Source organism: Branchiostoma lanceolatum, chromosome 7 (assembly GCF_035083965.1).
Source record: "Branchiostoma lanceolatum isolate klBraLanc5 chromosome 7, klBraLanc5.hap2, whole genome shotgun sequence".
NCBI classification, from domain to species: domain Eukaryota; kingdom Metazoa; phylum Chordata; class Leptocardii; order Amphioxiformes; family Branchiostomatidae; genus Branchiostoma; species Branchiostoma lanceolatum.
This window is the reverse complement of record NC_089728.1, coordinates 2,075,614-2,090,487: the sequence shown is the minus strand read 5'-3', so window position 1 is coordinate 2,090,487 and position 14,874 is coordinate 2,075,614. Positions and strand designations below refer to the sequence as shown.

Here is a 14,874-nt window from a genome sequence, read left to right as displayed (position 1 = left end):
GTCGGCGTTTACGAACAAACAGAACGTGGGCGCGGCATGGCGGGGTAGCTACGGAAACCAAGCAAGAATGCGAACCGCCAGGACCAATCCAGCTTTGAAGTGCAGATGTCCCGGTGTGGCAAGATTATTGGAAATCCCACTTTTGAAGGGTTGTAAAATTGATGAGCAAAAGTTATGCTGAGTATGTGGAGCTAATTAAAGAAAAGCAATCATGTCTTACTGTTAAAGAGGCTGCAAAGTACATCAAAAATTTTTAAATACACCGTTCCAATTTCATAAATGCATTCCAGTTTCCCTGATCTTGAAAATGACATATCAGTTATGATTTTATGATATCAAATGATTGCAGTCAAGATTCTAATCACGTCTACTGGATTTTGATTTTGCTATGAATTACGTTACCCTTATTTTTACGATATTATTAGACTCAGGTTAAATTGTTCTATAATGAAGCACTCAATTGTCTTGGCTATTAAGGTTTCAATTGTATGAAACCTGGACCGAATGATTAAATTGACAAATGGCAGTGAACAAACGAACAGGTGAATAGATGGCGTGCTAAATGACAAAGAACTGAATTTATGGTAGCCACGAAATAACTTTCCATCACAGAGATCACTGCGCTGGGAAGTATTTCGTTAGCAATCTAATCAAGTGGGTTTATTTTTAGAACAAACTTGTCTGTTTTCATAGGTGACAGCCTTAGCAACAGGTCAATTTGTCTTCCCCAAGTCAACTGGAGAATTCCTGAAAAATTAACCCCCAAAGTGTCAAGGACAATGATTATCTCCTTTGTTCTGGGTCTTGTGACGCTATGACAAGTCAGGGTTAACACTTAGGCAGGGGTGGTAATATTAATAGTTCAGTAGTATTTGACGGATTTCTAAAAGCAGGTATTTCTGAGTCTTAAGCAGGACTGTCTGTAGGACCCCTTTGCTTGTTGGGACGGAAAAAAAATTACTGCCAAAATCTGAACTTCATCATGACATAAAATTGTATTTTCGTAATTAAAATTAAACTACAAAAATGAATAACATTAGCTATCAAACAATGAGAAATTAATTTTAAGTTGGAGACAGCCCTGGTCTTAGGTCACTTTCATATAACTTTGACCTTGAACCATAGATGCTGTACAATAGACTGTAATAGGTGCAAATACATTATGTATATGTCATCTTTCAATTAGAAATATTTGGTATGTGTCAAATCTTTCAGTCTCACAGCTATAAATACCCACAAAGTAAAGTAATTGCGTTAATAGCAAACCTCATATTGTGTCTGTAGATGGCTACTAAAGAGAAGTTTGATATGTTTGGACTGTAGAACAAACAATACTTCATCATCTACTTGACCTTCGGGTATTCAAGGTCGCAAAACAAGTCTCCAGGATAGAGTAACGGTACACTGTAAGGTGTCAAGTTCTGGGCTACAGGAGATGTCTTGTACTTGAATGAAACTTAAAGGTGGGTGTAGAATTCTTACGTCTCCAGGTTTCCCTGGTAGTGCCAATCCTGTTATTTGGCTCCTGTGCTGAAATGTACAAATCAGGTAAATCTCGAGGAATTTCTGGTATTTTCCCAACTAATTAACTGTCCACATCAGCGTAGCATGCAAAGAAAGCTAGGAAAGAACCATGCTTGAAATGTTCTAAATCCTATGTAATACTTACTACCATTCATGAAATCTGTACCATGTGCCAAGCTTTTCAACTCTTTCCAGTCCTGCTTGTGAGTTGTGAGAAAGTTAGGAATTTGAATGAAGGCCAGAGGGAAATGAGTTCCCAGGTATAGAGGCGGGTAGGATTCTATATACCAGTGAAGGGAACTATGGGGGAACTAGAGCAGAAATAAGAGGATTGCTCAACGAGAAGAAGCACAGATTTTTCCCTAAGCCAACTTAATGCGACCAGTTATATCCTCTTACATGTATGTCACGCTTTACCTATTACAGGCTTTTCGTCCGATCCTTTGATATTGATGTAACTAGAAGAAATATTGTTCAACTATGTATGCTGGTCTTAGTAAGCGATCTGTTAATAGTTGTTAGCAGGGTTAATGTATTTGGAGTGGGTTGTTTGTTTATTTTTCCATGTTTTGACAAACAGATCGATGAATGAAGGACTTAAAGTCTTGTCTTACACAAGGCCTAGTCAAAACACGACGGACATTTCGGAACTGCGACTTAAATTGAAAAATAGAACGGATGTTAAAAACAGGTAATGGGGCAACCCCCCTTTAATGGTTTTGGCAGGATTTTGTCTGTGTGGGTGTGTCAATATAAACTGGTTTGTTTTATTCTGTCTGAGCCCTTCCCTTCTCACCAAAGCCTATATATACTTCACAACAAGTCTAACAAGTTCTGAGTCACATGGGAAGAACCGACAAGCCCTGCATAGGCGGCTTAAAGAGTCATTTTACACTACAGTGCAGAAACTGGTCATCAACGTTCTATTACAACATCAAAGTTGAGTTCAGATATGTAAAGGTATACCCTTGTGATGTTTATAGATTTTGCAGCAGTTTGTAGATCAGTTTTTCCCTAAAGATAGCCTCAGCTCATGATATGAGAATGACTGTTGGCAGCTGTGAGTTTTTCATTAGATCATTTGTAGATTAATTACACAGAATCAAGATAGGACATGTCACCTGTAAACAAGTGGCTCTTCTCAATTTTATGACAATTGCCTGAAGCTTGGTTTGTTTGAAGTGTTTGACTTATTTGTAAGCCATGGAAGACAAAACTTCCCACTTTTTATACAATGTGTGGGAAAGTTTTGAAAACCGGCCAGAATGGGTAACACGTTTGTCAAAGGCTTTCGAGGCATTTTACTGAGTGAATCACAGTTAATTGAATAGTGTTGCTTTTTTTCTGCTCCATTTACGATCACCGCTCCCTTCTGTTGCACAGTGCTGTAAAATTGGCCAATCATGAAGTCCCCATGCCCACCTTCCGTTTACCTCAATGCTTCACACTTGATTAGAGCTGGAACAAAGATTAGGATTAGTCTACTATCTTGTAGGGGAGATTGATTTATTTGTCAGTACATCCTTGCATTCTAAGCAAACTTAGATATTGTGTACATGAAGAATTGTGTTGCTTTGTTTGGAAGATATTTCAGAATATTGTTGTTTTATGGAGTGTTGTATTAGTTTAAAACTTTTCTTAAGCCTGAAACAGTAAGATTCCCCCCTTCTGAACAGAGATTCCCTGAACCAACACACCTTCGCACTGGCAACATTGGGTTCATCATGGTGCACAAATCCGCAAGGAATTATTTCTCTGGGACAAGTCTGTACAAGAATCTCCTCAAGACAATGCGAGGCTGTCTTTAAGGGGCCCCTGGTGCTTCCGTTGCCCGGAGAGTCCGCCTTAAGGTGCAAGTATGACCTCAGTCTGACTCACTGTGAGAACCGGGAGCCTAGCCTAACCTAACACCCACATGTTGGGCCCAGAGGCCGGCTTACTCTGGGCGCTGGTGGACGTAGCGTGGATTGCAGTTCTCTTCCTCGTTCTGACGGTTCTCTGGGTGAAGTTCGTCTTCGGAGCGGTTGCTGGGAGGTCCAGAATGTCAGGTTCAAAGGTGAGATGCCCGGGGCTCGTCTCGAGATGTATGAAATATTTTCTTGGCTGCTTGAGAAGTTACGGTTGGAGATTTGTTGACAGGATAAGGTTGTGTACTTAAGGCTGAGTGTCTTGATTAGAATGAAGTGCTAACAATTTTGAGATGCCAAAAAACATTATACAGCTACAGAAATAACTTTTCTTGATACTTTTCTCAATAACTTTTTTCCTAAATTTTTTGTTGTTGCAGTGAATCAAGTTGTGTTCAAAATTAAATTAAATTGAATTTGTGTTTGTCATTTCCATAACAGCATTGGATAGTATAACCTAGGGGAGGATACCGGTTTGGCTTAATAAGGTCCAAGTCCAAGTTTAGGTCCAGAGATTTAGGTTCAGGTCAGGATCTGAACCTGGACCTGATCCTGTCCAGTTGATGTTTTGTTTTATTAGACCAATATTAAGCATAGAGAATTAATACCGACACGCACGACTATAAAAGTTTCTTGGTGAGAAGACTTTCAAGATAAACCAGTGTTTGATATTTGAATGTTACACTTATTCTAAATGCCTTTTTTGTCAGAGGGGAGACTCAAAACACTTTTTATCAAACAAAATAGAAGCATATATTTGTACTTTGTTAATTTTTTTGGGGACACAGGTTTTAGGCTTTCAAGTTTTTTGGACTCGGTTCTTGGATGTTATAAAGGTCCGAATCAGGTCCAGCGAACCGGTATCCACCCCTAGTATAACCTCATAATTTTATTGTATTTACCAAAATTTCCTATTTTTTGTAATATGTTATAACAATTCGTTACTGTTATACTGCTCTCCAAACATTTGCTGTATAGTCAATCCTTTTTGGATTATAACCACAGCTGTTGAAAAAAAGTACATTTCCACATTTCAAGTCTAGCCTTAGCCTATGAGATAGGACGTGGCAAGTTCAGCGTCTGTCAGTGTATTTCAGGAAGTGTCGGAAGCGTCCCTCTTGTGGGACTAAACAGTTGACGTTATTCTTGGCAAGGACTTGGAGGAGTTAACAGAAACCTTGTGTGAACTCTAGCATTGATGAGTCACTGTGAAATCCCTTTTTCCATTTATGATAAAACTTTATTTTGAGATCTAAGACCTAATAACAAATATGATTTTGACACAGGCTTTTCTGTATTATCATATTTTATAAAAAGATCAAATTTATAAGTACCAACAGAAGTTCACAGTCAAATGTTTACTAAGATGTCTCATCCCATTTTGAAGGTTCATTTGTCATCCTCCTTCTAAATCTTCTTGGCATCTTCAAGTGTCCTTGTCTCAAGACAGGACCTCCCATGTCTTGATGTATTGGGAAGGAGGCCTTGAATTCTTGGGTGTTCTTCGGAGGAAGTGGTAGCATGTTGTAATCAGTCAAAGTAAAAGGGAGGCACTTTGCATGATTCTATGCCAATTCTCAGAGAATGACTGCAAGTCAAATTCAGTTGTGAGGACTTTTTATCTCATCTTTTGTTATTATATTACTTCATTTAGTTACATTTTAGTTTTATTAACGTGATACAATATTTCCATTCATTTTATTTTAAAAAGATGCCATAATTAACGCTTACAGTCACCATTATTGCTGGTCTTGTTGCTGCCTAGTAAAATCCTCATTTCATTTGTGCTTCGATTGTATTCCTGGTTATTTGATGCTCTGTTCACCGGAATGCTTATGTACCTGTAATAAGTATCACAGCCTGCGATACCATTAGCGAACGGTGTCATTTTCGCTGCAGACCGGAATGAAAGTGCGGAATGTTGTACACTTTTCCTAACAGGCTTGTGGGGTTAGCCCACTAAGTGTGGTACACAGGGGACACAATGGTCAGCCGAAAGTGGGCACTTTCTGTTACTCAGGACCTTTTATTGTGCTAATTGAGGTTTGATGTAGGAACAAGTGGAACAAGCAGGTGGTTTAAAAGTTACTTGGTGGATTTTATGGCCTCTCCAGACTGGAAACATAAACTTGTGTGTGACAGGATACAGTCAATAGTGGTACTTTTCCTTTGGCACACATTGTATTGTGATTGGAGTCTTAATAAGCAGCCTTACTTTTATAGTATTGTTTCAAATCTCAGGTCTTGTCTACAAGACTAATAATTGTTAATTTTAGACTTTATGATACACGTATCTGTGACATTGAGTCAAAGACTCGATTGAACATCACTTGAGGCATACAAAAAGAAGTTCTGAATTACTGATTCAAGATCTTCCTTTAAGTTGATACAGTCATGATTTGAAAAAGATAGAGTCCTATTAATTTAACAGTATGGATGCAAAATAGCAGCATGGATTGAAAATAATATATGCTGTGTAACTGTTCTTCTTTTCCTGTCGGCTTCTTAAGAGATAAGGAATCTGATCTCTATCTTGAAGATAACTCTGGTGTCTCCCTTGTGCTTCAGGAAGTGAGTGTGGGTTGTCGGGTTTTGTACCCACAATAGTGGAGATGCCTTTGTAATGGAGCCGACGACAATATTTCCTCCAGAATGTAAAGTGATGGATTGACTTACATGTCATACATACAGCAGAGGGAACAGTGGTATCACATGTACGTTCTCCCTGACCCTGCATGCCGAGGAACTGTTTGTTAGGTTGTGGAGATCAGCCCAGCATTCCAAGGAAAGTTTTGATACTAATCTTATCTGGACTGATTGATTTCGTTGTACTTTGTACCTCTTCGTTCTTGTTTAGATTACAAGTATGTAAGAGGAAAAGATTGGTTTTCTATTCTTCTGTAATAATAAATGGCACTAGAAAATCGCGTTAGATTTCGATGTTCTTGTTTTTGCTGAATTAAGTTGAGAAATATGTTGATGAAGGTCAGACATCTACGTAAAAACATTCATTCAAACAACTGGTTATAATCCAGTTGCTTGAGTAACTCATCTCTTGTGTACATTTAAGAAATGTTGCTGGTTATGAAAAATGTGCATTTTATTTCTGAGTTATCAAGTAAGGATGATACCTCTACTGACGGAGGCTTCCCATACCCTCCCATACGGCGGTTACAGGATCCAAAGCAGATACAGGGCCCCAGCAGATACGGTCCCCAAGCAGATACGGCCCCCCAACCAAAGAATCTGGCCCCGATAAGTTGAAAAATCGCCATGGGGAAGCCTGCAACGGAGGCTAGGGTGTGTGTGTGTGTGTGTGTGGAGTTTGAAGGACACTGTTTTTTTGATCCCCTGTAAAATATCTCTTCAATATCTCTTCCATAATTCCAAAATGACACGCTATCTGTACAATACCTGGCTCTAAGATGACATGTGGTCGTTTTGAATGAAAAACTCTTTGTTCCAGTTTATCTAAAGTAGGGAATCAAGCAAGAAATCCCGTCGAAAATCTGTTCAACTGCTTTGCGATTGTGGACAAAGCAGTGGCTACTGTGGCGTCTGGACGGCATCAGTGTGTGTAGGTTGGTTAAGCCTGGTGTATTTCTACCTTCCGTTAGTGTAAGCCGTCCCGAACAATGGACGCCTGTTGATACGAAACAACCTTGTGGAAGAATATCTCCCGGCAAATCTTCTCCTCAAGGGTGAGGCCGTAACAAGTTAGTTTACTGATCATGTACTTCCAAGTTCCAGTGAGCCGACATTGTTTGAATATCCATGTAGTGTCTTTGCATAACACCATGATGAATACTGATATAAAAAAATTTGAGGAAAAAGCACCTGTTGTCATCCATGGCTTTTTTGTCTATAATAATGCTGACTCAACAAAGTCCTAAGATTGTAAAAAAATGTTTGCCAGTTTAACATGGAAAGACTTAAGAATTTGGAGCTTTTAACAAACGTATCTCTAATGACTGTATATACTAGTCTCCAAGCAGACCCGGTTGCAAAGACAGTATCCAACTGGCAAAAGGAGGTTTTAGACATTTTTTTTTTCTTTTGCCAGTTGGGTACGGTCTTCGCAACCGTTGGATCTGCTTGGAGATTATGTACATGCAACACGAACTCTTCCCATACATGCTCACTTAGCCATATAACTGATGTGCTTAACGTTTCAAAGCTGAAGAATCTTGGCGATGTCTCCAACGTCTGTGTGAAATACAGGAGTGAAGTCACCTTGTTGTGTAAACATGGCCCTCCGAATTAACCCCTGCCCCAGGCAGTGTTACCTGTAAACTTATGGAGCCATTGTGCTGGTGGTATGATATATGTATATACTGTACTACAAAGTGTACAATGTAGGATGGTAGACTGGCACTTCCATGGTTGTAAAGGCTTTGGAATTACATGCATGCTGATGGTCAGAAAGGGTTATTTCAACAGCAACAGAATATCTTTTAGATATAATAACTAGTAAAAGGTAGAGGTAAAGCGGTCGAACCTCAGACTGAGGACGGTGCTTTTTGGTTAGGTAGTAGTGCAATGCGACTAGTGGTTAGTGAGCCATTTGAATGTTTCATGGGCTTCCAAAATAAGATTAATGAAAAAAGTTATTTTGGCACAGCCAACAATTTTCTCTGTTTTGGGAACATTTTTTGTCACTGTCGAGGTAGAGGAAAACAACAATAGACAATTAACAAGTAGAGTTTTATTTAAATCATCTTAAATCACACAGAAAAAAAAATTGTACAAGTAGGAAACTCGACTGCGTTGTTGAATGATAAAATACATGCCTTTGTGCCCTTCAAGTCCAGTCTATTTATTGAGAGCTATGTAAGCGTGCCACACAGCACACGTTCGACGGCGTCAAAATGTGCACAGGAACACGCTTTGACGGCCGTCCCAGGGTGCCATATGGGGCACCCAGAACGGCTGTTTTCTACGGCCTCCACATTGATATAAGACGCAAACAGTTGACAATAGTCGGTCAGAAAATAGCTGAACAATTAAATTTTACGATCTTTTGATTTCTATGAAGGACAGAGTGTGGGAAAATACGGAATTTGCGACGTTCGTACGGAGCGCCTGTGAGAACGTGCGAGCACCGATCTCGGGAGATAGTTCAACTAAAACCCGTTCTGAAATGAAATAAAAACACCCAAACTATCAACTGTTCCGCTTTTTATTATCTTCAGATGTAATACTTATGATCCATTTGGCTGGAGCTGCCAGTAAACCTGCGTAAAACCTACAGGAAACGCCGATCTCGATGCACGGAAAGTCCGCCACATGTGCGATCAGCCGCTTAGACGGAAAGTAGCCGCTTATTGGGACACAAACATTACGCCGATTCGGCGTGATTTGTATGAATACGTATGCCGTGATCGGTCTCTCTTTTTTGCGTGAGGCCGTTACCACGGAGATGTTTGGACACGAGCTTGAAGGCAAATGTTTATACGCTCAGCAGAATGTCTCTAAATTGTGTGTTTTCGCGCAATAAAATATCAAAAGGCATCATGCCGAACTTTCCACAGGCCGTTGCCACCTGTCAGTCAGCACGTCAGGACGTGCTGAGCTGCACGCTGTGACGGAAGTTTTGTCTCTCCTTTTTTCGGGCGCGAGTCCGTTACTACGGCGATTTTCGGGCACAAGCTTAAAGGGAAATGCTCAATGATATATCTATGAAGTCACTGCGAAATGTATATTCATTGAAATTCGCACAATGAAATATTACAAGGCATTAACGCCGAACTTTCCACATACCGTCGTCACCTGCCAGTCAGCACGTCAAGACGTGCTGAGCTGCACGCTGTGACGGAAGTTTTGTGGATTGATAGTGAACCAGAATCGGTGAACTGCTCAAGTGCAGCATGGACTTTGCTGTTACAATTGCGTGACTTTAAAGTAATTGTTGAAAATTGTCGATGTAGCCACAGCACAATTCGGTAAAATACAGGTAAGTAATTGTACAGCATATCGCACGCCTGTTCTCGATCGCCCCCCTGTGCTGTGCTGTGCGCTGTGACCCAAGAAGATTCTTACAGGTATTTTGCTTCTATTTCTAGTTTAAAAAAATATTCCTTGTTATTTCCCTTTCAACTTTCATTAGCGATTATGAAATGGTTGAAACTTTGTTTTCTTTTTGCGAGCAATTGTTTCTTTCAAGTAGTATAAGGAAAGTTTCAAGTTTTTAACGTCTTCGTCATTTGTTATATTCCGCCATTCCGCCGTTATCATGTACTGGTCCACACGCTTTGACAGTTACACTGGAAACTCACCGTAGCACGTTTCATAGATAATGTTTTTGAATGGTAAGTCGTCATCTGATAAGCGATGATAAAACTTTGCTTTCTTGTTGCGAGTTATTTTGTTGCTATAAGGAACTTGTCAAGTTTTAGAAAGTTTTTTGTCGTTTGTCATACATATTCTGCCGTTATCGTGTGCTGATCCACACGCTTTGACGGGTTATCCGAAAACTCACCGCAGGACGTTACAATATTGATATTTTTAATGGTAAATCGTCTTTTGTTAAGGGATTATAAACTAACAGAAAGTTTGTTTTCTTGTTGCAAGTTATTTGTTGCTATTTGGAAATTGTGAAGTTTTTTTAATGGTATAGGTCGTTTGTCATATTCTGCCGTCATCATGTGCTGATCCGCACGCTATGACGGTTATACGGAACCTCACCACGGCACGTTGCAATGATGGTATTTTTGAATGGTAAGTTTCGTCCGGCTTGGATTAATGGTTGTAAAATGATAGAAACTTTGTTTTCCTGTTGCGACTTTTTTTTGTTGCTATGATTGCTAAGGAAATTTTCAAGCTTTTTTTCGAGTATTTGTCGTCTGTGATATTCTGCCGTCATCATGTGCTCATCCACACGTTATGACGGGTTGCATGGAAACTCACCACATGTACATGCAGCACTTCGCAATACACACTAGGCTCAACACGCACACATGCAATGTTTAAAATGATTTATCACCGAGCATGGGACCGCAACCTACGGGCTCTGATAACGCTTAGGACCGACATTTAGTTGTGTATGGCAGCCCAGACATAGGAACCCCGAAACAAATGAAACGGGGGGTTTGGCCGCAAGTGTCTTTCTTCTCTACCTCAAGAAGGTGGTCTGCAAACAAAACAAAAAAAAAACGTTTCAAAGACAGTCGGTTTTGAGCGTTCACGATCCGAAGATTGAATCGTCCCGAGACATTCTGAACCAATTCGATGATTGAACCGTTTCGATTATTTCCCGTAACCGGGTTAGCCTTGTTTGATCCGTTGCCATGTTTGTTTTGTTTGGCGGGGTCTGGGTAATAAGCGGGCACCACCAGTCCAAAGTTGATTTGGTTTAATCTTCGACTTCAGCAAGTCGACTGATTTCTTAGTTCTCAGTGCTATGTAGCATTTTAGTATTTTATGTCAAACCGCAGAAACCTGTGACGTTTACTGGTCTCTTCATTTTCCACTGCCTTCAAAAAAGAAGTCAAACCCAACCACAACCATAGTCAACCTTAGTTAACTTAGAACTTTCACAGTAGACTAGATAACTATTTCTGATTCCCATGTATTTCCATGTGCTTGTTTGTCTGCAATTAGCCTTCGGGCATGAACTTGCAATAAAGTTATTATCATTTACTGCATCCAAGGACATCTCTATATACTAGTATAATGCCCTTGCATCATAGCATAGATCTACTGTATTTCGGTAGATTTCAACCGGTTCAACTGGACCTAAACAAACGTTGTCCCGGCACAATTGTTTCACCATAGGTGCACTGATTGCCCGCCATTGTTCTACCGGCTTTTGGAAATAGGTGTATACAAGAACCATCAACAAAACGTAGAGCTGAAAAATAGAAAGGCAGCTAACGTTGTGAGAGAATAATGTAGTTTCATAAGATTGTGACTGTCTTTCTAATGAGCTCACTCACACACTTGCCTCAGCTCACAACAAAGCCTGCTAGTTTATTTGGGAGTTTCTTTTGCTGAATGTCGATTAGGCCATGTTGTCTGTACGAGTCCATGCCATAACCTTACACGTGAAATCAGTCAGAGCACCCCGCATTATTTCCCCTGTAGAAAACGGAAAAAAAGTTTAGTCATTTCAAGGGATTCTCTCATCTCCTACCCCTTTTAGAAATGAAACCCGCCATTTTTCATCAGTGAAAAATATCATGAATAAACGCAACTAATGGTATGCTTTCCGTGAATGAGACTGAGAAGGAACTCGGTATGTTTAGCCGATAAATTCCTTGGAATTTTACAGGCTCATGCCTTAGCACGTACCCTGTCACAAGTACCAAAATAAAAAAAAGTCTATATTATAACGTAAACCATTTATTCACCTGGTAAGCTAAAATGTCACAACGTCTTTCACCCTGTCTGCAACTTGTGTTTTATTGCGGGGCAGGATTAAGAAGAGCTGTTCTAGAGCATATGACGAGATTGTCTTATTGGGTGCTACTTAGTGCAAGTGTTTCCAGCAGCAGACACTATCGCCGTCCGGCAATTCATGATCTCATAACTGTTACGCTATATCAAGATGTATTCTAGCCCTTATTGTATTGTATTAGTGATTAGGATGCTATATCAAAATGTATGCTAGTCCTTATTGTATTGTATTATTGATTAGGATTTTAAGTTTTATTCAATACTTCTACTTTGTATTATGTTTACGAATTCTTGCCATACTTTGTACCATGTACAATTGTCGTGCAATAAAGTTCTTTTTGTAAAATTGGACCGTCTCAGCGTGTCACTGGGCACCACGTAACGGTGTCATGGCGTGCAGGGGAACTCGTGGCGACGGAGATTTGTTGATGAAAAACAGGGCAGCTTACGTCGTCGTTACGTCGTGGACTATAATGTGTGGACACAGAGCGACGGGGACACCGTTACGCCACACGACCCCACAGCCTAGCTGGTTATTGCCATGGCTTACAAACTAGAATTGCCCAATTGCCTTGTGTAGCAATCGACAGTTTTCATCTCTATAAGTCTCACAATTGTAAAAGCCAGTGCTACTCTTTACCTGTTCACCATCAGTCCACAATTTCCGTCACAGCGAGCAGCTCAGCACGTCTTGACGTGCTGACTGACACGTGGCGACGATATAATGGCTCTAAAAAAACTTGAATGTTTCCTTATAGCAGCAAAATAACTCCCAACAAAGTTTCTATCTTTCCACAATCGCAAATCAAAGGACAAAGGAAATTAATATGGAATCCTAGTATGTGTCTTTTAACTCAAAATTGGAGAAAAATACTTTTAAGAACCGTCCGTCACAGCGTGCAGCTCAGCACGGCTCGACGTGCTGACTAACATGTGGCGACGGCACGTGGAAAGTTCGGCATGCATGCCTTTTAATATTTTATTATGCGAAATAATTATTTATAAATATATCATTGAGCATTTCTCTATTGAGCTTGTGCCCGAAAATCTCCACAGCAACGGACTCACGCCCAAAAAAAGGAGAGACAAAACTTCCGTCACAGCGTGCAGCTCTGCACGTCTTGACGTGCTGATCTGGCACGTGACGACGGTATGTGGAAAGTTCGGCGTTAATGCCTTTTAATATTTTATTGTGCGAAATATCTATTCATAGATATATCATTGAGCATTTCCATTCGAGCTTGTGCCCGAAAATCGCCATAGTAACGGACTCACGCCAAAAAAAGGAGAGACAAAACTTCCGTCACAGCGTGCAGCTCAGCACGTCTTGACGTGCTGACTGGCAGGTGACGACGGTATGTGGAAAGTTCGGCGTTAATGCCTTTTAATATCTTATTGTGCGAATTTCTATGAATAGATATTTCGCAGTGACTGCGAAATATCTATTCATAGATATATCATTATAACGGACTCACGCCATAGTAACGGACTCACGCCAAAAAAAGAGAGACAAAACTTCCGTCACAGCGTGCAGCTCAGCACGTCTTGACGTGCTGACTGGCAGGTGACGACGGTATGTGGAAAGTTCGGCGTTAATGCCTTTTAATATCTTATTGTGCGAATTTCTATGAATAGATATTTCGCAGTGACTGCGAAATATCTATTCATAGATATATCATTGAGCGTTTCCCTTTGAGCTTGTGCCCGAAAATCGCCGTAGTAAAAGGAGAGACAAAACTTCCGTCACAGCGTGCAGCTCAGCACGTCCTGACGTGCTGACTGACAGGTGGCAACGGCCTGTGGAAAGTTCGGCATGATGCCTTTTGATATTTTATTGCGCGAAAACACACAATTTAGAGGCATCCTGCTGAGCGTGTAAACATTTGCCTTCAAGCTTGTGTCCAGAAATCTCCGTGGTAACGGCCTCACGCAAAAAAGAGAGACCGATCACGGCATACGTATTCATACAAATCACGCCGAATCGGCGTAATGTTTGTGTCGCAATAAGTGGCTACTTTCCGTCTAAGCGGCTGATCGCACATGTGTCATGGCGGACTTTCCGTGCATCGAGATCGGCGTTTCTGTAGGTTTTACGCAGGTTTACTGGCAGCTCCAGCCAAATGGATCATAAGTATTACATCTGAAGATAATAAAAAGCGGAACAGTTGATAGTTTGGGTGTTTTTATTTCATTTCAGAACGGGTTTTAGTTGAACTATCTCCCGAGATCGGTGCTCGCACGTTCTCACAGGCGCTCCGTACGAACTTCGCAAATTCCGTATTTTCCCACACTCTGTCCTTCATAGAAATCAAAAGATCGTAAAATATAATTGTTCAGCTATTTTCTGACCGAGTATTGTCAACTGTTTGCGTCTTATATCAATGTGGAGACCGTAGAAAACAGCCGTTCTGGGTGCCCCATATGGCACCCTGGGACGGCCGTCAAAGCGTGTTCCTGTGCACATTTTGATGCCGTCGAACGTGTGCTGTGTGGCACGCTTACATACCTGTTATTGACTTTGCCCTTGTGTCTTAAAGAAGTACAGCAGTTCCTTGAAAGTTTAAGTAAGACTTAACCCCTTCTGTGTCCGCCCCTGACCTTCTGACCACCACGCCTCCAACCCGCCCTCTTTTCTACTCCCTGTCTCAGAGCCGTGTTGTTACTCTTATTATCAATCACAATAATTTATATCCAGATATTTTTAGAAAAATTTGTCAGCATAGTTGTAAAGCAAGCAGTGAAAACCTGTCCAAACCTTTACAAAGACTCTTCCTTGCCTTTTTCCCGCCTTTGTTTTCTTTGTTTACTCAACACTTATCCAATCATCATTGTCCGACCATTTATTCAAGTCCGCGTGTTGACCGAACACTCCAGAATCAGTTTTCCACATATCTCCTGTTGATTGTGTCTTTCTTCTGCTCTTTTTTCCCTCGCCACAATTCAAAGGACAAAATTCTTGCGGTATCAGAATATATCCGCATTGTTTTGTGTACTGTTTTGAGGCTATAAATTGTCCTTAGTGTTGTCCGGTGCCTGGATATGGACACGA

General features: G+C 40.6%; 1 protein-coding gene across 8 annotated transcripts in view; it reads left to right on the top strand.

Moving 5' to 3' along the window:
- LOC136438531 (puratrophin-1-like) overlaps positions 1-14,874 on the top strand; it is a 168,888-nt gene that overhangs the window by 34,570 nt on the left and 119,444 nt on the right. For 2 of the 8 annotated variants that reach the window (XM_066433345.1, XM_066433349.1), the window contains exon 1: positions 3,228-3,580. The exons of 2 other annotated variants lie outside the window; for them this stretch is intronic. In XM_066433345.1, the coding sequence (XP_066289442.1) occupies positions 3,440-3,580 (141 nt within the window). In that variant the 5' untranslated portion in view covers positions 3,228-3,439. Of the gene's footprint in view, positions 1-3,227; positions 3,581-14,874 lie in introns of those variants that run through there. 4 more of the 8 variants (XM_066433346.1, XM_066433343.1, XM_066433348.1 and 1 more) reach the window with 2 other exon arrangements.